Here is a 26637-nt window from a genome sequence, read left to right as displayed (position 1 = left end):
AATATGTATACTGCAGGTCACGCCTTAAGCACAACAGTTTTCTTTAAGTGCAATAAATATTAAGGATGGGAATACAGTGTTCTGATCTGCCAAATCAAAACTGACGTGACTCTTATTTGGGAAAAAGCAAGCTAGTATTTGAGTTTCAGAGTAACTTTGAGGAAAATAGATTACTTTAGTGTGTACTGGTTTTAAGATCCATCTTTCACTCGTATGTATAAATGTTAAACTGTGTAAGGAAAAAACAGTTGAATCAAATTTTCAAATGATTATATTTACTGGGAATTAAAACCACAGTTACTTAATTCCAAAAATCCTTGCCAGTTAAGTGGTGTCTAAATATATGCCCAAAGCCTTCAAGTAATCTTTTTAATTACCTTGCAGTTATGCATTTTATATGCCTGTGCCTGAAGGACAAGCATCTGTGCAGTGTTTGGAAGCCACAGAATACTGAATTTATCCTACAGAATGAATGATATGACAGGTCCTCACAAAGGCAGTGAAGTGATTTGCTGCTGCCCCATCAGTGAGCAAATCCCACCTGCTCAAAGCTGACATTTCATAGCTGTTCTTATTCTCAGCATGCAGGGACTAGGTTGGGGATGATAACTTGTTGTATTTATGCTACCTTTAGTGGAGGGTGCACAGATGGTTCCAGTGCAAATCATACATACCAGTTACTTTCTAGCACCTTTCTGTGTGTGCAGATCCATCTTTGCTGTGGGGACCACTCTCTTGGAAGCACTGAAGTTCCCCTGTCTGGACTGCTGAAAAGAGGAAATGTGGAGATTGATCAACACCCAGTGGCAATAGAAGGACCATTTGTTCTTATTCCACCAAATAGAGCTAAACAGAAACTGCCACAACTGCCTGTGGATCTGGCTCCTACTGTTGGGGTATCTGTGATTCTTCAAAGGGAGAGCTTAACTACCCAGGTGTGTTTTACCTGTTCATTGTTGGTTTACACACAATTTAATGTTAAATTATTGGTGTTTCTTAAACATATTTGACTGGTTTTTGCATAAAAAAACAAAACAAAAAACTGGAAGGAATTAATTGCTTTATATGAATAATCCTTTCATTGGTATTTTTCTATGTCTGAATAATTATCTCATACTATGAAATGTCATAGACAGAGTTTTTCAATGTGAGCTATGGTCAATAAGAAAACTATTATTTCATTCAGCCTTTGATTCCCTTAAATGCTACAACTGAACCCAAACAGCTACAGGAGAAAGTTCTTTCACCTCTTAGTGGAAAAACAGAGAGCCAGCAGCAGAGATCCCAAAATGTCCCATCTCAAGCTGACCAGTGTTCTTCAAAAGAAGATGTAGCAACAGAGAGTGAAGTGGAAAGTCTTAAGTTTGAAAAAGGCACAAAACCAAGGAAAAGGGGTATGTGGTATATAATTTTTTTGCCCAGTTGCTAAGTGTGGTCTTGGGTCATGTACTATTCCTTTCTTGTATATTCATGAAGTAGTACTCATTTCTGGTGAAAATTTCAGACAAGGCAGAATCATTTGCATAAAACAAGTAACAGAAGGGGGATAAATGTTGTGATTTGATCATGATCATTGTTAAGTATACTTGCAAGAGCCAGATTAGAGATTTGGCGGTGCGTAGATTACAAGTCATGTGGATGGTCATAAGCTTGAAAAATCATAACAAAAGTTTTTGGAATTTCCTGGAGTTGTGAATGAGAAGGTTTAGTGCAATGCCTATGAAGAAACTGACTTGCTTAATTGAGATGAAATGGTCTAATGTTAATTTATTCAGTAGAAAAGCCGGGTAATGTGGGATTTTTGAGTTTTCTAAGGAATTTTCTATGTGGATTATAATTTGTGAAGACAAATGTTCATATAGTACAGGTTCCTGAACAAAACCAAGCAATTTGGTTGTATTGTTTGTTTTCACATGATCCTTTTGTTTGGACTTGGTAGCCCAAGCCCTAGGAAGACTTGTTTCTGATTTCAGAACTGTGAAGTGGAAAAGTGGAAGAAGAGCAGAGAGAAGAAATACCATAATAACCAAATAAATCTCAAAAAATGTTGTTTTGCTAAATGTTACTGAACATGAATCTTCTTAAGTGATGGTTTATGAATAAAGTGGAATTATTGTTTTTCTAATGATATTTGTGTTGCAGGTCTTTTGAGCTTTTTCCTAAAGACACCCAGTTCTGTAGAGGAAATTCAGTGTTCTAGAATGGGCTCTCAGGATTTGTCTGCTAGTTCAGCCAAATTTTTTAATCCTAACTGATTTTATCTAAGCAAGGTTTAAGTCCTTTATGTGGAATGTAAAAAGAAAGTATTGTGAACCCAGCAGTTGGTTTGAATCTCTGGTCAGGAAATCCAAGATTGTGCTTTTATATTGATAGTAATAGTAATTTTATAATTGTGTTTTGCTAAGATGTAAAACATGTCATTTCACATTTGTCTTCCAGGGCTGGTGGCTAGCTGTCCTCAAGAGGTTAGCAAACAGTGTTTTGAAGAGCTTCCAGCTTTGAAATCACAGAGCAGAGCAAAGTCACCTCTGACAGATCTGCAAAATCCCAGTAAGGCAAAATTTATTGAATTTGGTACATTAAGTGAAATTTGACTGTAGTACCAACTTAAATAAATTTTAACAGTAAGCTGTGTGTACTTAAAGGCTGTATGATCTTTAAATTCCATTCAGCCCATTCTTTGCACCAAGCAATCTGCTGACATTCTACCTGAATCACTTAAAATTGTTTCATTCATACATTGTGTTAACTAGCTGATGTTGAAGTATTACAGCAATTTTTGTTTTTGTAATATTAATATTAATGCAAGCAAAACACTTGAAAAAAGGAGGAAAGAATAAAGTCAATGCTAGTAGTGTTGTATTTCTTTAAAAATTACAGAAGTGGAAATGGTTTAAATAATTATGAAGGAAGTATCAGAACAAGTAGCACTTACAAAAGGCTGTTGAGTTCTTATCTGATACTTTCATTCCCTCTTTTGCAGGGGCTTGGTAGCCCAAAGAACCCTTAAAGACTTAAACCAAATGTCTTGAACATTTTTCAAGAACTCCTTTTGGAGACCTGTCTGTGGGACTTGTAGTTTGATGTTTTTGTCTGTGAAGGCAGGATTGAGTCTCATTGTAAGGATATGAGAAGCCTCGATGCAATTGGGCTGGTACTCAATGTTGCTTCTGCCTTCTAAATTATAACATGGGTGTCACAGTACATGGGTTCTGTGACAGAAGCAGATGTGCTTTGCATGTTTTGGTTCAATGCTTCAATGTTTAGCTTCAATGGCTAAACCTCAGCTGGGGCCAAGAGTGATGCTGCCTTATATGAGCACAATTGACCTGTTAATCTGATTGTCTTTGTAATTCCCCTAAAGAAATTAGTTAATTTTAAAAACCCCTAAATTTCTAAAACTATTTTTTCCTATGCATGCCATCAAGTTGACTATGAAAAATCAGTATAAACTGCAGTCTTATAGGGTCTTGCTGAAGAATTTAATTTCTTTGATCTTATTGTAAACTTTTATAGGTGAGTAAACCTTCAAAGATTAATAAAGAAAGGAAAAATATTACAGTCCTGTAAGAAGATTTAAAATATATTGGGTTTTGGTGTTTTTTCTTTGGAAGCAGTAACTTACAGAAGGAGTGGTTATTTTTCACAGTATTCATTTATTTTACAAGGAATCTCTTAGGGAAGCAACCTATCTACTTGCATTTAAAATGTGACACTGATCTTTGATATATTTTGCTATTTTGGGCAGAACAAGTTATGAAAAATGTACATTAATTCTCTTTTGTGTTTTCAGCTGATAGTGGTCCAGTAGCAATATCTCAGCCTAACCCTGTGGGTGTGTCCAGTTCTTCTGAGCCTGTGTCAGCACAGAAAATTGTCATTCCGGCAGCCTCTCACCATTTTTGCTTTTCAATAGACTTAAGAAGTATACGTGGTCTGGAAGTTGGTTTTCCAATAAATTGCATTTTAAGGTACAATTTGTTTTTGTTATTCTTGGAAAATACAAAGCCATTGTAATCTGAGTGATCACAGGTGGCATGGTGCCTCTCTGCTTCTTCATGCCTTTTAAAATGTAGCTGATTTTCAGTAGCAAAATACTTTAGAATGTTCATCTGGCTTATCACTAAACTGACCATTAAAGATGGCGTGTAAAACTTTGCCTTTTGCTGTATTAAATCTTTCTGGCTCCATTTCCAGCTCATCAATTAAGTGGGGTTTGGTTTTTTTTTGTGTGTGTGGTTTTTGTTTTTTTGTTTTGTTTTGTTTTTGTTGGGTTTTTTTTGGTTTGTTTGGTTTTTGGTTTTTTGTTTTTGTTTTTTTGTGGGGTTTTTTGCATGGTGCCTCTCTGCTTCTTCATGCCTTTTAAAATGTAGCTGATTTTCAGTAGCAAAATACTTTAGAATGTTCATCTGGCTTATCACTAAACTGACCATTAAAGATGGCGTGTAAAACTTTGCCTTTTGCTGTAGTAAATCTTTCTGGCTCCATTTCCAGCTCATCAATTAAGTGGGTTTTTTTTTTTGTGTGTGGTTTTTCTTTTGGAGACCTGTCTGTGGTTGGGTTTTTTTGGTTTGTTTGGTTTTTGGTTTTTTGTTTTTGTTTTTTTGTGGGGTTTTTTTGTTTGTTTGGTTTTGGTTTTTTTGTTTGTTTTGGTTTTGTTTTGTTTTGTAGTTTTACACATTCCACCAAGAACTCCTTACAGTGTTTTAGTAAGAGACAGTTCACTGGTTTGTGTATGAATCCAAAGGAAGCCATTCTAGTTCTAATGAAGAATCAGTGTAGTTAAATGTGTTTCTAAGGGACTTGTAAATACAGGGATGACTTTGACGGTTTAAAAAAGAAATTCTACTTTTGTTATAGTAATTATTGATGTTGTGTTTTAAGTGAGTGATTAATAATAGTTTTTACAATTTGTCTTATTTCCATCAGAGTTGTTTTTGATGTTTGTGATGAAATGTATCTTCAAATAGTGATTTAGTCTGAAAGCATTGAGGATTTCTGTCTGGGGAGTTGCCTCTCCATTTGCTCTACCTCTTTTCTGGCAGACCTTGATTGATACAGTTTTAAGTACATTGAGGAATCTAGTTGTGGTGGTGATTCTTGGGGTTTAAACAGTCTGAACTAAGTCAAAAGGTGTGGATGACATGTAGAGCTAGAATATTTTAAAATACAGTTACTTAACATCATTGCATGCAGCATTAATGTCTTTCCGTATTGGCTGCATTACTAAATAGTATGCAGAAAGCAATGGATGGAATTTTGCCACATAAAATCTTTTATGTAACATTTCAGTAGTTAATTTGTTTCAGAATAGTAGCAATGCATAGGGTTTTTTTTTTGTTTGGTGGTTTGGTTTTTTTTTTTGTTTTTTTGGTTTTTTTTTTGCTTTATGCACTTGAATTTTTATAGTCAGTAATGAATATGGCAGGAAGCTGAAGAGGAGAAACATCCACATACATAAACATTAAGAGAAGTTGTAGGGTAAAAAATTGCATATTGACTGTAAACTGGAAGGATTACTTTATTCCAGTCTAAACAAGCTCTTTCAACAGCTCTTCACAAAAGGTGAAGAATGCAATTTTTATATATAGAAGCATCATTTGATGCAGCTTTTATTTTATTAGGAACTTAGCTTACAGCTGTCATCATCAGTTTGAATAAAATGAAGTTTAAGAGGTTCATGACCTCCCCTTTGTTACAGTTTATCATACACTGAAATTGCCAATAGAGTCGTTTCAGGCCACATTTTGAGTCATATTGGTAAAATGATTTGGCTTGCCTTTCAGTCAATTAAACTGTGGAAATGAAAAAGCTAATGAAATTTTCTAGTGGTTCTGACACTGTGTCTATGTATACCTAGTTATCAGTTATTGCATGTCAATCTAGTCTGAACTGAACTGTACATGCAATTACAGATGTTCTCAACTAACAATCCGCACGTGAGTATAAATTTGTCTTCCGTTGTCTGCTTAGTTTTATATAATAATTGCAGAGTTCTTGCAAAATATGAATTCATCTTGTTGTGAACATACAGGTTATTATTTTGTCAAAGCAACAGCCAGTATAAAGAAGCTGGATTGTTCCTGAAGGAAATGATGACATGAATACTTAAGAGCTAAGTTCTATTGTTGAGTGTATAAATATCTCAAACTTTGAAGCAAGTCATGCTTTACTAAATGATGTCTAAACTGGTTTTCCTGTTGCAGAAGGTACAAAAAAGTTACCTATTTTAGAATTATTATTTTTGTTATTGTTTTTATTAGGTACTCGTACCCATTTTTTGGCAGTGCAGCACCTATTATGACAAGTCCACCTGTAGAAGTTAGAAAGAACATGGAAGTTTTCCTTCCAAAGTCATATTGTGCATTTGACTTTGCAACTATACCTCATCAGCTTCAAGATACATTCTTCAGGTAGTAATTTGCAATTTTTTATCTTATCTTTTCTAGATTTTGTTGTAAATGCAGGCACATTAAGATTATTAGTGCTAGATTTTAGTAAATAATTCAAGGGCCAATGCCAATAAATTCTTAATAGCTTATTCTTCCAGTTTCTCTATTATCATTTAAAGTCAGGAATTCTACAGTTCTTGATTTTTCTCTCTTGCATATTCAAGTATTGTTGCTTACAGAAACAAGTAAAATTGCCATAAATTTTAAAAGTACAGCTTGATAGCATTTTTTTTGACAAAGTACTTCTTGAAATATGAAATTATTTTCTTTTTAATATGCAATGGCTATATGATATCTTTGAAAATACAGCAGGTACCTGGAAAGCAGTTTGCAGTGTTGAGGGCTGTAAAACAGTTCTAGTAGTTCCACCAGCTTTTAATAAATGATTAAGATGTAAAAAAAAAAAAAAATCAAAATAGCAGTATTTAGAAAGTAGTAGTGGGAGGACCTGTATTTTGAGTGACAATGGTTACAATTAATTTTCTAAGTATTTATAAATGGAGATGGTCAAGCTGTGTTAGCATTGTTCTGTCAGTTACTCACTGTAACATTGTTAGTCCCTAACTGGAGAAAGGAATGATAATCTGAATCAAGTGATTGAGAAGATACAGTCAGTCAGTCTCATTCTTCTAAGTGAAAGGCAGTAAAACCAACTCATTTTTTGACTTTTGTAACCATCACTGATTTGAGAAGTTACTTTAAGAACATGGGGTTCTTCTGAATAAGAATGCCTTCCTCTTCTATTTTGATGCCTGACATGAAGATCACTTCTTTGTTTCAGATTGCCTCTGCTGGTTGAATTGTGGCACAAGGATAAAACAGCCAAAGACTTACTTCTAGGAGTGGCAAGGCTTCAGCTTTCAAATGTTTTGGCTTCAGAAAAAACCCGCTTCTTGGGTGGGAATGGTGAACAATGCTGGCGTCAGACTTGTAATGAAACAGTCAGTTTCACAGCAGCACAAGGGTAAAACTTATTTAAAAAATACTTTGCTCTGTAGCAAGCTTTCTAGAGTTGCCTGTTTAGTGTTTGTCTGAAAAACAGACAGCTTTTCCTGTATAGCTTTTTGAATAGGTAAACAGGCTGCAGAGTAGTGCAGTATGCAAAGGGGGGAACAGGCATCCAAGAGATGAAAAGCAAAGTTGACACTTAATTTTGAGCAATGTATACACTACTACCAAAGTCATTGTAATAAGCCTTTATATAATCATGATCCTGGGTAAATTAAACTTCACAGACAGATTAAGAAGCAAACAATGTTACTGAGGCACTTCCTTAAGTAAGTTACTCAATTATAGAAAGGGTTGTTATTCCATAATGTATTTAACATTGTTTGTCCATAGTATGTTTTCAGATACAACTGACTTCGGTGAAAGTTAGGACAGATACACTAAGAAAATGGAGATGTCTCCTGTTTCAGGATAGTAGCAGGGGTTTCAGCTTGTGTACATTAGAAGGAGCAGTATTAGCTAATACTCTGTCTGAAGACAAATGTTCATTTACACAGAGCAGTGATGGGGTTTTATATATATATTATATATATATCTATATATATATATATATAAATATATATGTGGGTGGGTGGGTGGTTTTTTTCTTTTTTGATTGGTAGTTACTTCTGTCTTGTGTCCTGTTGAAGATGATTAATGTTCACAATCAGTGTCTAGATCCTCATCTTTTCTGTGTAGTGATGGAACTTGATTATGCCCTTAAAAATAAACGTAATTGCTATTAAGACTGAGGTCAGTTTTAAACCGCTAATGCAACAGTTTTAAAGAATGGATTTTATATTTAACTCACAGGAAATTTCACAGGAAATGTTAGTGACTGGTACCTCCCCAGCTTAAAAAATTAACCTCTGGCTGTGCTTAAACTTCTCTGGGAAAGCCAGCATGGCCTGATTCTGTGAAGAGTTACTTTAAGGTGTCACTTTACATTAAGGTTCATACTTTTACCATTTGTTAAGTGAAACGTGGTTTTGCACAAAACATAACCACTAGATGGCATTCTCAAAATATAATCAGGTCTGTGTTTTGCTGTGCTGGCCCCTTCTTGTCCTTGCTCTTGTTGGTGTAACCTCCTTTTTATATTGATATGTTCAACAGACTTGTTGAATCATTTACTCAGATTTCTTTTTTTTTTAGGTCAACTAATACAAATCTTGTTTTCTTTTTTACTGAGTAGCTGATGGAAGGTTGTAAGAATTTAATGCAGCAATTTATTTTAAGTGAAGTGCAAGCATTTATTGGGGTTTTTTCCTTTGCAAATAGAAGTATAGTGTAGAAGGCTGCACCCTTGTAAAAAGCATTTTAGTGTCATCTAATCTCTATCTGCTGAAAGTGAATTTCTGTGAAACCTGTAGCTGTGGTTAAGTCCTTCAGTATCTTGTTGCTTGATATGTTCTGCAGCTTCCAGATGACAAGTGATTGTGTAACTTGCTTTACTGGGTGATTATCACTGAAATGAGAGGTTTTGTTTTGACCAGGGTCTACACTTCAGTGTACTTTCATGTGAGACTTTTGATAATTTCCAGTTAGATGACTTCTTTATGTCCCTTCTCTTAGTACCTTCCCGTGCAAAAGACAGGCTTTGTTTGCTACAATTTGACTGTGATTAGAGACAAGGCAGTTGGAAACAAACTGTTCTTAAGCGGAAGCCACAACTGTTTTCAAATTAATTTATTAAAATATCTGTTATGTAGGTATTGTTTCACTGTACAAGGGCAGGTAGATATTGTAACCTCTTTGTGATGGAAAGTTGCCAGTTCCCTATGCTGAAACTTCCAGAAATGTGTTTTTTAATAATCCCAGGATGTTTTACCACAAATTATAAAATAACTTAAATATATTGTGGATAACTAAAAGGTTACTGTTGAAGTCTAAACAAGGAAAGCTAAGAAAATTTAATGAGTATCTTAAGTTGAAGTCAGAAGCAGTGCCTGTATATGAACAGTTACATCATTCGAAAGGTTTAGGACTGGAGGTACAATTTTGGATTATTCCCTCATTGCAGGGATGTGATGGTTATAGTAATTTGTTAGTTAAATAGGTTTCCAATGACAAGTTATCTGCTTAAGTGAGAAGGCTTGCAATACATTCAGAAACTAGTCCCTAACTTAACAATATATATAAGAGAGCTCTCACATAGGCAACTGTTTAGAGATGCTGAGCTTGCACAGAGCAACTTCAGCTTTGCTGTTTTGTGTGTTGTCTTACAATTCTTTTTCCATATCTTTAGAGAGTTTTAATTAAAATAACATTCTAATGCTATTTATAGGTCAGGAAGCAGAATAGCAGAGCTTTCGTACACCATCACCTTGGAAGACTATGGACTTGTCAAAGTGCAAGAAGTTATGGTGTCAGATTCTTCTCAAGTAAATTTTATATAAATCTTTTATTTTTCCTTTGAACATGCCTTTGACAAGTTGAGGTTCCAATGAAAAACCCACTCTTATTATATCAGGATGTAGGTGCTGGTCAGCAACAGCATGTCCCTCACACTCAGCTTTGCTGTGCCCCAGAAGACCGTCCAGAACCTCGAGAAACTCTGGAATACAAAGCAGCACTGGAGTTAGAAATGTGGAAGGAAATGCAAGAGGACATTTTTGAAAATCAGGTTTTTACTCTTTTTTATTGCCTAAATTACGTGATTGCCAGAGAAATTTAGCAGAATTGGTACAGAGAATAACCTTAATTATATTTTATTTTACCATTTCAAGTAAGAACTAAATTTTACTCATACAGAATATTAAAACTTCAGATGTAAACTACTCCATTCACAAATTCTATGCTCTTACTTAAGGAAGAAGGTTAATTCTTAAGTGAAGAAGGTTCTGGGTTTGAACTACAGAATACCATCTTCACAATTTCCCATTACTCTTTATAAAGTACTATAGATTCAAGATTCGAACTATTGATCTTAAATATTAATTCTGTATTCTGTTAGTTGCAGCTCAAAAACCATTGCTGTCTACTCTTGAGGTCATTCTAGGTGTTTTTGTTTACTTCCTTTTAGAAGGTAGTGAAATTCTAGTGCTTTGGATATTTTTCTCAAACATGCATTTACTTTGCATTTTGTACTTCAGTTTAAGGTGTCTTTCACTGTCAAAATCATATCTTGAACTATTAAGTCAGCATACTAAACTCTTTTGCTTCAAGACATAGGTCTACTAGTACTCTGAAGGTGCACTTCCAGAAATTTTGATCTGGTTTGGGAATTTTGTTTCTTTTTTTTTCCCCTAAAAGCTTAAAAAGAAGGAAATGGTCCATATGCAAGCACTTGCAGAGGAATGGAAGAAAAGAGACAGAGAGAGAGAGGCATTAGTGAAGAAAAAGGTAAGGAAATCCCTCCTTATACTTGCAGAAAGTCTAAATTGTTATAAATCTAACAAGATATTTGGTAACATGTATTAAAGGGTCTGTAATTAACCTTTGCACCTTCTGGTATGTATGCAGCTAGTCTACAATAGTGCAAAAGAATTAAAAGTAGCCTTTAATCATAGAGTATTTGTTAGAAATTTCCTTAGATTACTTTGCTGTATATGGGAGCTCTTTGATTGCATTTTACTTGCCTGGTCAAAAAGCCCTTCTATGGCCTATGAGTTAGAAATAAGTACTCCATTGCAAGTTCTTAATTAAGAGATGGAGATTTGTTTTGTATGGAAATTTCTAAATAAAAACTATCAATAAAACCTATCAATATTTGATATTTTTCCCTCTTTTGTTTAGGTAGCAGAATATAATATTTTGGAAGGACAGCTTCAGAAAACCTTGAGAGATCTGGATAAGCGAGAGCGACAGCTTTTTAGTGCGGAATCAGAGGTAAAAACTGGTCATATTAAACAATGTAATTGCATTAGCTACTTCTATAAGGTTTGAGTTTTCAGATAGTGACAGCTGTGCTTTGTGTAGAAGGTACTAACTAGCTACATGCATAATGATATGTAGAGGAACACTAGCAATTAAGCCAAGTTTTGTTACAGCTACACTTTTTTTACTGAAGTAGAAATTGAGTGAACTTTTAAATGGGTTGCTAGGATTACAGAACTGTAAGCCTGTTCTTGACAGAATTCATGTCACTGCAGACATTTATGTAACATTAGCATATCTCTGTTTGAAGTTTAGCACTGTCAGGTGAGTGTTGTACACATACACAAGAGTGCCTCGCTTCAGAAAGTAATTGCTAGATTAGTTGTTGAAACAGGAGAAGGTGACAAGGAGATCTGGGAGAAACTTCAGGTTTTGTTATCCAACATTTTCAGAGTTCCTACTTCTGTTTATTTTTTTCCAATAGTGACAGGGTGAAAGAGGATGCAGTAGAAACCAGTAAGTACCACTGTACTGAACACCCCCAATCTGGCAAAATGTGTGTGACTTCAGGGGTGGTGGTCATATGAAAACAGAAAATAAACTGCCTATATAATTTTGTATTTCAGAACAATTCAAAATTATATAGGTAAAATACTGTGGTGTTTTAACTGTCAAAAAAACTTTCTTTCCTCTTCGTAACTCAGATTAATTTTTTCAGCCTAATCCCTTCTGTGCTTGTAACAAAAGTGAGAACTCCCAACACAGAAATTTACTGGCTGAGCCAGTGTCCTGCTCAGTACCCAGGCTATCTGTACCTCAAGATGCAGTTTGTGCTGTAAATAATGTTTTGACTTCAGTATCTGTGCAAAAAAATCTGGTGCTCAGGTTTGGCCAAATGCATTTCAGTCTGAGTAGAAGTAGTTATTTTGAATCTCATGTATATTTCTCTAAAAACTTTCTTGAAGTTTAGTAAGACTATGACCTGAGAGCTAGTGATGATAAAAATCAGTAGATTCAAAAAACATCGACAAAATGATGTAGTGTTCAGTTAGCAAATTACAGTTTGAGAAACAGGCCATTGGAGATGTTTCTATTCAGCTAGCAGTTACCTGGAACAGTAGCATCTTTCTAGAAAGTTCAGACATGTCAAGGATTTTTCTTCTGTTTATCTTGATGAGAAGTTATCTCAATATGCTCAGTTTGAAGCAATCTCACTGACATAAAGGCTTTTAGGCTGCAGCTGTGGCTTTTACAGTCTCTGCAGTGAATTGGAGTATTTAGCTTTTCACTTTGTAGTAGGAAGGCAGAAGTGAAACCTGCCTTGAGCAATCATGTAGAATCATTTGGATTGTACAGAAGAGCTCTGTTTTTACAGTAGTCAAGCAAGAGGATATTTGTTGCAAATACAATAATTGGCAAATTTTTAGTTAAATTGAAATTCAATAAGAACATATATAGTGAACATTTGGACAATGGTAATTTTATTATTTAATTTCAGAAATTAATACCAATTTTTCTGTCATGAGTAGCAGTAACGGTTGTAAGAATTTTCAAGTGAAGCTCTCACTCCTATGGATTAATGTAAATGTGTCTCTTTTTAAGTTGCAAAGAGTAAAGAAGGAGCTGCAAGCAGAGCATGAACGAAATTTGCAGGTGCTTCAGGATTCTGTGCGTCGAGCCAGGGAAGAATGTGCACACCAGCTGGAGCTAGAAAGGTCAAAAATCAAACAACTGGAAGAAGACAAGCTTCGCTTACATCAGCAGGTATGTACGCAGTAGAAGCGAGCATTTTTCTAAGCATACCAAGTTCAGTAGCAGTTTGAAGCAATTGCATCCTGGCAGCTTTGTGAAAAACATTTTATTTAAACTGGGAAGGGATCTCTGTGCTGGGATCCATTCATGTTAGTCTTGCTCCGTTGTATGGACGGTTTGAAGTGTGGTGCTTGTGATCATTTTTTTTACCATTGAAAATCAAGTTTTATTTAGAAGCATACATTACATGAAGAATCTGAACAGCAGTGTACATTTCAGTAACTTAAAAAAAATGTTGGTAATTAACATCTAAGTAGTTTGACTGTGCAGTTCTATTATTCCATTGCAAATGAGTATTTCTTTTATTCTTATTGGGACAGAGGGGGAAACTCTTTGTTATTGCAGTCTTCTATTCTGAGAGTAGTACTTTCTAAACAGAACATTTAGACCATGTTCTGTTGTCCTGTAAGCTAACTTTGGCACTAACAACAAGGACAGTCTAGACATTTTTCCTGACTGTTAAAGTAAACTGTAAAAGTTAGTACTTATTTTTTTCAGCTGTTATAGCATTAGACACTTAATTTGTTATTAAGTAGATTAAATCTTACAAATGCCTAAGTGTTCTGAAAAGTACTTTGTTTATGTAGATTAATTACTTGCTTTGGTGTTTTTCATGTCTGATATGTGATACTGATAATCCAATATTAGTTTTCACTGTTTGAAAAACTGTGTCAGCCAAAGCCATATTTTTGTACTTAGATAGAGTTGTGATAGATTTTTGTGAGTTTTTTTAGTTCTGTAATAAATACTGTTATTAATGTACTTCTTTACTTGTTAGCTTATGTTAACCATAGTACAGTGAACTTTTTTAAAGTGTAGCTAAGACAAAAATGTTGCTAACCTTGAAGATAGTTATTTTTGACTATTCTACTTGAGCACTCACTGAATCAAGATGAAGAAACTGCAGAATGCAGTCCTATTCAAAGTGATCAGTGGATCGCTTTTGCATTTTATGTGTTGTTGGCAGCTGCCAGTAGTTCTTGTTCAAGTGGGCAAGCTAGTATTCTTAATTCATATTCATTCTTTCAGCTCCCACTGACCATTTTTAGCTGCAACAAGCCTTTTCTAAATAAAACATCACAATCACTTTCTTTTTCCTATTCAGAACAGGCATATCATTTAGCTCAGTGTTATGGTGCAGCAATGGCTGGATTTAGAGGATAAGAAAAAAGGAAGTGAGACTCTGAAAAAAAAATGCAGTTTTGGTATATCCAGCATACCATGGGTTGTATTCTTTGCCAGAATCAGTTTCCTACTCAGTAGCCATCAATGAAAGTTTTCTTCATGATCTTATATGATTCCTTTTAAAAAGTATTTAATACTGCAACATCCTATGGCAGTGAGTTCTAAAATTTTATTTTGTCTTTTATATTTAAAAACTTTTTTTCAGTTTCAAACATATTTCTTTCTAATTATGAAGAATCCCCTAGTGCCTGTGCAACATGCTGTTCCTGATTGCATAGGTGGCTGTCATACTGTTTCTTTTCCAAACACAAGCCCCACTATGTTTTCTCTTGTTTTGTACTAAGGCCATTTTTTCCTTCACATCCTGGCTGTCTTCCTCTGTGCTGTTCCTGCTATGCTTCAATATGTGATGGCTGTTGCCACATATTGTGTGTGAGACAGGCTTTTTTCTTTGTTGGGGGTGAGATTTTGTTTGCTTACTTTGGAGTTTCGCTCTAGGGACTGCGCGTTGTAATGTGCACAAGCAGAAAGTTTCTGTTGCTGCCAGATGAGTCTCTCTTTTAAGACCTGTTTGGGTGTGGAGTTTTTTGTCTGTGTGGCTTTTTTTTTTTTTTTTTTGAACACAGAATGTTCTGGAATGACTAGTCTTATTCCACCCCTTCTAAAGGGATTTGTCAATACACAATTTCCACACTTAAACACTTAAAGAATTCTAGAATTCAGCCTGTTTTGATGTAAGCCCCACTATGTACAAGAGGAGATCCCTGAACATCAACCTTACTTTCCAAATAAGGAAGTTGTCTTTTATTTGTGGGATTTTTAGTTTCCTCATGTCCACAGCTCTGAGTTCTCATAATAAATTCAATTTTTGAAAGTGTTTCCAGAACCAAACAAGAAATTAAACATTGTTATAGAAGTTCTAGGGGGAGCTGATATTTCTAAAACCAAAAGAAATAGGTTATCGTCTTTGGCAGTATGTCTGCATCTGCTTTAAAAATAAATAGGTAGAAATGAAAGGTGTTAAACAGCAGTATTTTTTGTTCAAGTTCAATAGGGTATTGTAGTTCTGTGAGAAAAATAATGATAGCAAATTCTGTTTTTGTATCACTCCCTAGGAAATATCTTTGCTTTCTTACATCCATTCTGTAGCAATTATAAATGCAAAAAGCAGAAATTTGGAAGAAAATCAGAGCTGACCCAATTAGAAGATACAAAGAATTAAACTGTTATTGTCCTAGTAGAAATTTCGTGGAAATAGAAGTTTGCTTTGAAACAGAAATGAGGTCTCGAAAACATTTTCACCCAGTATTTAAACTGTGGGATAAAATTAATAGAAATAATTTTATTATCTAGTTGGACATACATACAAGATCAGCACACAGGATCATTTTCTAGTATGGAATACTTCCGTTCCATCAGGTGTATTAAGGTATTTATAGTTGAATAGTATTTAACAGAAGAAGAGAACATTACAAAAAGTTCTTAGTATTTTTAATATATTATTAAAAACGCTGTTAAACATTTGACTTCCTTACTTTCCTGTAGCAAGTAATTGTGTATTGGCATCATTTTTCAAATTACCCATAGTGTGTAAAAAGCAAAGCACTCTCTTTATAAAAATCTTCTTGAAACTGGAAATACACTGTGAGGGCAGAGGTACCCAGCATTAAGTCATTAGTCACTGAAGCCTTTCTGCTTTAGCCTTTCTTCTAAATCATTTGGCTGTACAAAGTATTAGTCTTCCTTTCACAGACATTCCTAAAAAAGTTACGCTGTGAAATTGAGTAAGTAATAAAACTTCATATAGTAGATAACATTGGCTTTCTTCAAAAGATATGTAAATCTTAGTATAATGCTTTCTGTATTTCTTCTGCAAGTTGTTTTAGAAATGTGAACAAAAATGTACATAAATCTTGATCTTATGTTTATGAGGACAGACTTGGTTTTTTTCTTTCCAGTACTGAGCAAAGATCCTCCTTAAAACTCTTCCTATTAAAACATTGCTGTGCCATCATTAAGAAATCATTATTTATGAATGTGTAACTTTCAGTGTCTGTTTTATATCAGATAATTGACAGTAAAATGTGTGTTCCAAGGATTAAGAAGTAACTTAAATTCTGTCATTTAATTATTTGTCTGTGAATGGGTTTTTCTGCTAACTTGCATTTTGATTTCTTTAATGTAGCTTTTTGAAGCAGAAAATAAGCATAAGACTTTGGAGAAGGAGTTCCAGCAATACAAAGAACAGCAAAGTAGCAAACCAGAAATCCAGCTACAATCAGAAATAAATCTTCTCACTTTAGAAAAGGTATACTGGATTTTTCTAGTACTTAAAAATTCTTACAATAGTGTGTTCACTGATGAAGGGGATGTAGAATACTACTGTGTGATGAAGTGTTAATTTGACCATTTTGGTTTACTTTTCCCAGTAATTTCTTCAGAGTTTAAATTGTCAGACACAAATAACGTCAACAGGCCTTATTTCTATAGAGGAAGCAGTAATGTTAGAGGGTAACACTGGAAAAAAATGTAACCTATATATTTAAATAATGATTTATGATGGGGTCTCCAAACATTCTGTTTAAAAAACTAAAGACAGATGATGATTTTCTTGAGGATTAATTTAAACTGGTTTTTCATTATTGCATTTTGGTAATTAAGTATTTCCGCTAAGAGGTTATGTCACTTATCAATAAAATGGAATCGCTGTCATAAGTTGATTTGCTTAAAAGCTATATATTCCCACAGTAGAGAATTTAATTAAAACTACAGATATGGGCATTTAATGCTCAAAATTATTGTGACATTTGAGTAAAACTGTTGGTGAAATAAGCTAAAAAAAAATTTGGCCTGTCTTCTTGGCACAAAATATATTCAGTAATATGGCCAGTCTATATGTTGCTGTATGCTTTAATAATTTCTAATAATGCAAGCAACTGATACAAAATATTTGTTTCTACAGAGTTTTTAAGCTCTTACATTAAATATTTTTAGATTTCCTATGTGTGTCAGATGAATTAAACAAACCAGTCCTTTAAGATCTTCACAAATTTAATGAAAATAATTTTTGTCAGATTTAAAAAAGCACTTCCTTAGAGATGTGAAAAATACATAATTTTTCATTGTTTTTTGTGCTTCATAAATATTTTCATTTGTCTTTTAGTTCAAAATTTTTTGCACAGATAATTAAATGAATTTTTTAGCAGTAAAAACTTTAAAAGATTTATTTAGTTAGTAAGATCATAGGTTCACACTAGATACAGAGATTTGAAAGGTTGGTTGAAGCAGATGGGTATTTCAGAGAAAAAATTGTAGGCCATATCTTCCATCAGGAAACTAAAAAAAATCTATGTACCTTTTTAAGAGAGATTTATCCATCAGCATTTTCATTAAATTAGTGTATATAACCTTACTTTGAATAAAAAAGGGATGAGGGGATGGCTGATCAAGAATCTTAAATTTAAAGGTTACATCAGCAGATTTAGTGCTAAAAACTAATCTTTTTCTTTGTATAGACGGCCATCCAATAAAAATAAGGTTATATTTTAAACAAGAAAATGTTCTTGTGCCATAATATTTATGTTATATTGTATAACAGCTTTAGATGATGTTGTATATTGTGCTACATAAACACTTTTCTTAAACCAGACCCTTTGTATATATACATCTTTCAGTGATTGTTACTGCTGTTATTGCTTCAGCTGATACGATTTTAATTGCTTTTAGGTTGAACTTGAAAGAAAGTTAGAGTCAGCTACCAAGTCAAAGCTTCACTACAAACAACAATGGACGAGAGCTTTGAAAGAACTTGCAAGGTTAAAACAGGTATGCAGGTTTTCTTTGGTCATATGAGACAACCAAGTTATTGTCGTGTTGGAAGCTACTAGGGATTACTGTTAAGTCCTGTTTTCATGTAATGTTGTGTTTGTGTTTTTGCAAAGTAAAGCTCTCAGCTATGGTTTCAACAAAAATAAGAACAGCAAAACTGGCTTGTGTTTGACTGAACTCGGGAAAGACCAAGACTCAGACCTGCAAAGAAGACTGAACTATTTAAAATCAGATTCAATTAGAAAAATAAAGGGTTTAATTTAATTCCAAATAATTCTGCATCAGCACTTCCAAAAAAATATTTTGCCGCAATCGCAACAGTCTTGGTCAGTTCCATAATATGTGTTTTGTATTTTAATTGTATAATGAATGAAGGGTAGAGATGAGAAACAAATCTTCACTTTTAGAAATAAGTGTTTAAGTTTTGATGAATGTGTAAAATTAAGAAAACTTAGCTTAAGCTGGATGTGAATTTTTTCTTTGCTTTTGGAAATTCTAACCTCATACTAATGTAATATGCTATTTTACTGCTAGATTTTAACAGAGGTCTTGTGTGTCTGTGAGCATCTATACAGATACAGTTATATACTTTTGACTTGAAATTACTCTGTTTAAACATGCAGTAGTAGCAGCTTCATCCTTGTTGAATCTGTATTACATGTTATGTTTTGTCATCATCTGTCTTTCATGAATTCCAGTAAACATTAGCTAAACTATGTGCTTAAGAATGACTAGCATTTCCATTGGCCCAGACAAATAAATTAGTAGGTCATTAATCCCAATTGATTCATGAACAAACCTTGACATGAGCACAGAGCTTCAGTATTCACATTTAGTAAAAGGTTTTTATTGCCTGTATTCACACCTGCTTCCAGCTTGATGAACAGTATTGGGTTTTCTTACAGATTATGGTACCTGCTTCATTTCTACTAATAGAATATTCAGGTTTTGGAGAATAAGAAGTTAAGCCCATGTTCTTCTAATTTATAATGCTTCTTTAATCTGTATTTCTGTTTGAAGAGAGTCAATGCACACCACAATGACTTTTAGTTAGTAAATTAAATCTAACCTTCATTTGCAGTCTTCAGATTGTACCTTTTTCACCAAGTCATAAAAGGAGTCATTGAAATTTGTGAAACATCTGTGCTTGAGAAGGTGATAGGAGCGATATAAATCTTATCCCTCTGATTGAGATTTCTTCAGCAGTCATGAAATATCCAGCCTACTTTTTCTAGCCATGTTTTAAAATTTCCCATAGAATAAAAGCAAAGATTGTCACTTGCCACACGATCACTAATGTATGTTGCTATCAGGTTCTTGTTACAAATTTCACCACCATAGACCTGGTGAACTGAATTCATTAATATATGTTGATGATTTCAACTGAACCTCTTGATGCAAGTCTGAACCATGAAATAAGTTGGCATGTACCCTGAATTATGCTACCTAAAACGTCTACAACAAACCAAACCCTTTCAGGGCAGTTTCTTGTTGTTTCTATACTCCTGTGCTTCATCTATACCTAGTCTATTGATAAAGGTTTTAAGTGACTTTAAAGAGCCAAATAAAAGTTGAAGCAAATGTGATTAAAAAAAATTACTGTGCTTTAAATATAAATTTGGAAACTGTAGCTTAAGGAATTCTAGATTTGCTTTCTTTCAGATGATTTGTGCAATTGTGCATAGTCTGACCAATTTCTTGTTTGAATTGGATTAGTACCATGTTAATTTTGTGTTGCCTCTGGTGAATAGCCACAGGGCTGTAATCTGTGCCAGTAATTTGTCACACCAAAGCTCTCTAGAGAACTATACAAAACATTTGTGTAGTGAGGATTAGACGCTGAAAGCCGTATCTTAGATTGTTAATAAATGTTAATGACAAAACCCAGCTGGTAAGTCTTGGAAATGAGATCTAATGCTTTGTGCCCATTGCCAAAAAAATGTTTAAACAGAGATTTCCATTACTTAAAGGTGACCTGGTGCAGTCAATTTGTGAATTAAAGAAGCATAATCTACAGGCTAAGCATTTAGTAAAATGCTCTTCTGATTTGCAACCATAAAAGTCAATGTTTCCTTAATTAAAAAGTTTTCTTTTACTTTGGAACTAGTTATTAGCACACATCTGGGATAGTTTTATATTTTGCAGAATATGAGAGACATAGCACATAACTTAAAGTATGGGACTGTTAATAGAATATGATCTAAGCTTCTCCATGGGTAGGACTTTGAATGCTAAACACAGTGCCAGTTTTATTAAGTACACGAGGGCACACATACATCATATTTACCTGTATTTAGAAAATACAGAAGTTACTTAAATTTAAATTAGTTTGTAAAATTGCTTGACAATAGACTTCACCCAGCTTACTTTTCTTTTCTCTGTTACTCAGTAAATGTCTGTATTAATGCTTCAATTGTTGTAGCCCTGATCAACTTTTAGGGAGACAAAAATGTCATCAAATTAACTACTTAATCTGTGTACCAAGGTAAATGTTATAATTTCTGGAGATTTCAAAAACTTTCAATATTTGATGATTAGATTATCTAAATACTACACAAATTAGCTTTCCTTTTTTTTTTTTATTTATATGAGCATTATTACTCAAAGGAATTGTCATTATTTACATGAAATTGCATCTGTGCTTATGCTGTTATTCAGGGCCATAGCATACCCACCCACGGCACACCCCTAAAACAGAACTTAGATATCAAATTTAGTACCTGTCTGGGTGTAAGAAACATTTTATCAAGACAAAAACAAAATTGGCAGAAATGCCATTTTCAGCAGTTGATTATTTCAAATTTAATCTAAATAGCCAAAATCTCAAAATGTACATGCATCCAGTGTTCTGGAAGTATTTTTATAAGCTTTCTAATGTGTTTGTGTCCTACAGACCTGTTAGAACCAGCGCTGAGGTATTTATTTAAAAGAGCAGAGACCATATTAGCTGGCTGACGATTCATTTTGTCTAGTCCAGTACCTTGCTTATCTACTCAGTAATTAATTTGATTAATTTATAAGTCATGTAGCCTAGAATAGGATGTAAATCTTTGTTAAAAAAAAAATAAAAAGGCACACACACACAAAAAAACCCCACAGTTGAAAGTCTAAATCTTGGTTAAAAACTGTGTCTTGAAACCATCCAGGCCCTCCTACTGACTTGTCAGCTCTGGGTTATTTTCAGAAAACTTTACTTGAGTTCCTTAGCTTCAATCGTAAGTTTTTCCCACAGACTTGTATGGTATGTATGAGTGGGAGAGTGAATAGTGGCTGCTATTTAGCCATTGTTTAGTCTAGTGTATGTATGTTTACATCTCCCTTTTGGATTTATAGGCAGCTATGGCAAAATAAAGATTGTGCTTCCTTGATTGAAGAGCCTCTTAACTAAAGCACCTGGTGGCATACAGGGATTCTTTAATGATCTGATTATAATTCAAATTTTGATGGTTTCTTATTATCAGTTAATTTTTGTTAAATGCTGATACTTTTGTAGTATAAGTTTCAAAACATGATTGAGATTTCCACCATACAAGCTTCTAAAACAGTATTGCATTCCTCAAGCACTACATTAGAGATGAAAACTGGTGAAGAAAATTAGCAAAACCTTGAAGTATGTTATCTGATAACTGGAGTGGAGACTGGATTTATTTTATTTGTGGAGGAGAATGGAAAAATATTAGATTAATAAGTGAAAGTAATATTGTGAGTTTTATTTAAGGAGGTGAAGTAAAAGAAGCAATAGAGTAGCAGGATTAGCAGTGCTGAGGAAGTAGTGCAGGAGAAGGTATCTGGACCAACTAATAGATATTGCAGAGATAACTCTTGATGTTCTTGCATATGATATTCTTGATTCATCAGTTGCTGCCTTACTGTGGGATAGTGGCTGATGGTTGGGTGATGGTGCAAATATAATATATTTCCAAATGTTCTGAGTTTCTGGTGGGTTTTATATTCTGTTCACAAAGTTGCCTTTAGTCCGGCAGCTGATGATTCTGGAGTGTTCCCTTAGATACAATTTAAAAATGCAAAATGTTAGGAACAAAAATTGTAGTACTTCTTATTGAGATTTGAAATAGCCTGACTGTCTAGAATAAGCAGTTGGGAATAAATCTGAAACATTCCTTATTTTAGCATATATTATAGGAGCAAAATTTGGAAAGTTAGCCAGAAAGTTTTGACTGATAATTTTCAACATGCAGCATGTATGCTTCAACTTGTGTGCACTGAGATACACTTGAAGAATACCAAGTATTCAATTATAACTCAATTTTTCAGTATACACACAGAATAAAATGAAGATTTTTGTTTCAACAAGGGGATTTAGAAATTTTTGACTTAATTTTATTTTTTTTTAATTTTTACTTAAAGTAAATGTGTAGACGTGTTCTATTAATTGAATAGATGTCTTCTATTAATTGAATTCTTACTTTGAAACATCTAATAATAAATTCTGCTACATTTCAAGTCCTAATATGCAGTAGAGGTATGTTCCTTCTCTATTTAAAAAAGATCATGTTGCTCAGTGGATTTTTACATTGTCATGGAAAAAGTGGATTTAATACCTTAATGTCTGATAAAGTGACATGAGATGAACAAAAAAATCCTTCCTTCTCTCTCACCATAACAAAATACAGTCTTTTTATGGTCCCTCAACATATCATAACAAAATTGTATATAAATTAATTTAAAGTGAGCATGCCTCCCTTCTTATCAAACTGTTGTAAATCCTTTGCCATCTTCTTGTATTGATGGATTATTAGGAAATGGGCTTCTCGTGCTCTGCTATGAATAGTATACATAGAACAAATTTTCTGTTATGCACCCTACAAATTGTTATGACAGACTTTTTAAAGGAGTCAAAGACTAATGTTGGGAAAGACATTTGAAAAGCACAGAATATGAAGTGTGTAATGTAAATGAAAGAATCCCTTGTAAATGAAAGAATCCCTTCTCACTTGTTTTAGTGTCTGTTTTCCAAGCTAGACTGTCATGAAATGAATGGGATGAAAATCTTGCTTCAGCAAATGTTGCTTTTTGATTCTATTTAATATTATTGTGGTTAAATACTGTTATTCAGGGCCATAGCATGTCACACCTCTAAAATTCTTGACTTTCAGTGACTTAAATTAATCTGGACTTATCCCTCAACACCTCAAGTAAGCGCCAAATATTTGCCGTGTTTGCATCACAATTTTGTTAGTAATCAAATTAGAGATCAAATCACATTTATCTGAAAGCAATATTAGCTTGGAGACAAAATGTACTGGTAAAGGTTTTTCTCTCCTCTATCGAGTAAACAAGAATTTAGCACACACTATATTTATAGTCTTGCTTCCCTCCAAGTCTAGGACTATTATCCCTAGCAAAGAGCATGCTCACTAGTGATGCTGGTTTTGGTTGATTTTGTGTTTGTTGCGGTTTTTTGATAGAATTTTTCTTCAGAGAAAAATATCAAAAGGAACAGGAACTGAACCAAGGATTCTGCAGAAAAGCCTTGCTTTTCCTTCGTCTCTCCTTGGCTTCTTCATCATTCTCTGTTGTCTTTTTCTTGGCTCAATTAAACATTATTAAATATATTTATTTAAAAGTTACAGTTCTAAAATGAATTCATTTAGTGAGAGCATAAAGGACCAATCTATTAAATAATGATCAGATAAATATGAAAGCATTGGGAGTAGTGTGTCCTCTTTGTGGTCTGATGCAGTTTAAAATAGACCTTGTTCTATTAACCTTAAGAATATGTACTTCTGACATGTGCCTCTTCTTTAAGCTAGTCTGAAATGCCTTTTTTGCTCTCAGGTTGCGATTGTGAGCATGTTCCTGGGCAGCAGAAATGTATGGATCATTGAACTTCCCTGCTTCAAGTAGTAATACATCAGCATGTCATGAAACATGTGGTCCCACATGCTGCTTCTGGCCAGCATGCAGTTATGCCTTTCTTCTGCAGTGCAGGTGGAAGAACACTTTCAAAATTTTCTCTCATAGATCGGAGTAATATACTTCATAAACTGAAGGACTAGACTAGAAGGCTTCTACTCAGTGCAGTCACAGCTGTGTGATGATTTGTATTTATGTGAAAGCATTGCTGTCCTAGTAACAAGTGCTGCTTTGTTTTGCAGTATTTAGGTTTTGGTCAATATTTGCATAATGTACCTTCAAAATTAATTTTCTCACAGACTTATTGAGATACACCAATTTTATAGACTTTGAGTTATGCCCGTTCTCTGCCTCTTGTTTCAAATACTTCAACAGTACTTTAGTACTTTTTATGTAGTATTTTTTTCCGGCGTAAAATCTATCTTCATTCAAGACTTTCTGTTTTGAAGGTCCAAGAAGCTCCTTGTGTGCTCAAGTGTATTGCTTAAGTGATTGATTTCCATTCTTTCAATAACTTGAATCATGTCTCTAGTTGAAATGTACCTAGTTTTGAGTTTCAGCCATACTTTTCATTTGGTGAGAAAGACCCAACTTGTGAAATCATGTGAAATATTAGTCTGGTCCATACAGAGGCCAGCAGTAGATGCACAAGATCTAGAAACATAGCTTGGATTTCTGAATAGCCTCCAGCAGCCCTCATTCAGTTAAGTACAGTGTGAGCCAGCAGGTGCATTCAGGCTATCATCTTTAATGGATATAAGTGAATGTATTCTTTATTTATGTGTTTCCTTTTCAAACTGTTTCCTTTTCATTTTTGTCTCCATAATATCCCACTCTTCACACATCCGCCTTTTCCCTGCTGAATTACATTGTATCAGCAGCAAACTTCCATAGTGATTTCTTCATTCATGAATATGTTGAAAGGTGGATTCTTGTGGAATTCCATTTTCACCTTTTTGCTCTTGTGGACATGATCAATTGCTATCCTTTCTCTGGTGTTCTAAACCCTGAGTCATCTGAGAGTGTTTTTTGCTGTGACTGCTTAGCTCTGTGTGTGGTAGAAGGTTTCTTTAGTGTGGTGTTTGGTTGAGTTTTTTAAGACTGGTGGGAAGAATGACTTTCATTCCTGGTGTACCCCTACGACCTGTTAGGTTTGGTTTTAGTTATGGTTTCAACCATTTTGGCCGCTATGGAAGTTAAGTTCTGCTGGTACTTTTCTGGGTATTTCTAAGGCCTCTATTTAAAGAAAGAATAAAATGAAAAATGGAAAAATGGTTAATCCTGTGGTATAAACACCAATATTGGTGATGGATTAAGACTAACCTCCAGTCAGTGTCACAACTTTTTGGATTTTCTTATAACTCTTGAAAATTCTAAATATCAGCAGTCTGTAGTAACCTAAGTAATTTGGTTAATCTACAAATACATACATATATTGGATGTATTTGTAGATTATTCTCAGACTAAAGCAGAATGGGTATTACAGTATTCTTCAACCCTTTGCCACATAAAAAAGGGTTTCTCTCACATGGGAATGTCCTTCTGCAATGAATTCTTGATGGAGAAGGAAGGACTATGGCCTTGTCTTCACCAAGTGCTTTTTCTATGCTTCAGTCATCTATCAGCTGTAGACTCTTTGGCAGGATTCCTGCTTCTGGTTTTTTATTAGTATGTATCTCTTTAGCAGGATGTTCTTCAATATTTATAACCTGTCTCACTGAAGTTTTAACATTTAATTTGGCTGGCTGGTGTATTGAATTTAGTATAAAAACAAAATTTTTAGAGTCTTTAGGGTTGATTTCTTGTTGAGTATTTCTCTATTGTGTTGTCTGTTCACATTAACAGTTGAAATATCTTTTTAATACCAATTCCTTTTGAAATTCAGATTTGCTTGCCCACTATTGATCATCAACAGGAAGTGCTGTTAAATGCTGGCAGCTGGAATTCAGGAAACTATCTTATTAAAATCTTTCAAGTAATATGAGGTTGACTGTGTGAATAATATGCTTACACACATCAAACAAAAAAATTACCTTTTTTTAACCCACATAATAAATATAATACGGACTGTACTAATAATCAAACACTCGAGATGAAAGCAATGTCAGAATTGCAAAGATAAACTTGCAGCTCACAATATGCCTAGATCCAGGATGTTTATGTAACTCCTGTCTTATTTTTTAACTACCTGAGGTCTTCTGTCTTAATCTGGGTGTAAGACTGGCTATACACAGTTAGTGCACAAGGTCATGGAAATGGAAAATGACAGGGAGAAAAAAAGTGAAGAGAGGACCATGTTTACTGAACCATTTAATGTCATGATGTGGTAGTGGATTAAAACCTTAGATTTATTTTATTTTTTTAGTATCTGTATAGAGCTTAAAAATTAGAGCGAAGCAAATTTTTTAAAATGGATAGACTGATTTCATTAAACCCACAAAGAAAGTTATCTAAAATTTTACATAGTACTATACAATTGCAAAAGGACACCTTGCCAGAAATTTGTTTCCCAGGCTTATTTTTTAACCACAAGTTGTGATTTGAAAAGCAGTTCTTAAAACTTTGATACTGGTCACTATGGGGCTGATGATGGAAGCTTCCTGCAGCTATTTAGCTTTTATTTTCTCAAAAAAATCTATTTCATATATCGTATACTGAAGGAATAAATCTCAGTAGC

The 26637-nt window shown here is 34.1% G+C and overlaps 1 protein-coding gene across 1 annotated transcript in view; it reads left to right on the top strand.

The window, feature by feature from the left end:
• Nucleotides 1-26637, top strand: part of CEP120 (centrosomal protein 120) — a 39125-nt gene that overhangs the window by 8410 nt on the left and 4078 nt on the right. The window contains exons 7-19 of the mRNA XM_039733113.1: nucleotides 708-935; nucleotides 1187-1394; nucleotides 2440-2550; nucleotides 3794-3971; nucleotides 6264-6413; nucleotides 7234-7416; nucleotides 9727-9823; nucleotides 9913-10065; nucleotides 10695-10784; nucleotides 11178-11270; nucleotides 12861-13022; nucleotides 16441-16563; nucleotides 17982-18080. Of these exons, the coding sequence (XP_039589047.1) occupies nucleotides 708-935; nucleotides 1187-1394; nucleotides 2440-2550; nucleotides 3794-3971; nucleotides 6264-6413; nucleotides 7234-7416; nucleotides 9727-9823; nucleotides 9913-10065; nucleotides 10695-10784; nucleotides 11178-11270; nucleotides 12861-13022; nucleotides 16441-16563; nucleotides 17982-18080 (1875 nt within the window). The remainder of the gene's footprint in view (nucleotides 1-707; nucleotides 936-1186; nucleotides 1395-2439; nucleotides 2551-3793; nucleotides 3972-6263; nucleotides 6414-7233; nucleotides 7417-9726; nucleotides 9824-9912; nucleotides 10066-10694; nucleotides 10785-11177; nucleotides 11271-12860; nucleotides 13023-16440; nucleotides 16564-17981; nucleotides 18081-26637) is intronic.

This window comes from Passer montanus, unplaced genomic scaffold (assembly GCF_014805655.1).
Source record: "Passer montanus isolate IOZ18808 unplaced genomic scaffold, ASM1480565v1 scaffold83, whole genome shotgun sequence".
Taxonomy (NCBI): Eukaryota; Metazoa; Chordata; class Aves; order Passeriformes; family Passeridae; genus Passer; species Passer montanus.
The sequence above is the reverse complement of the archived record's forward strand: the minus strand, read 5'-3'. Positions and strand labels throughout refer to the sequence as shown.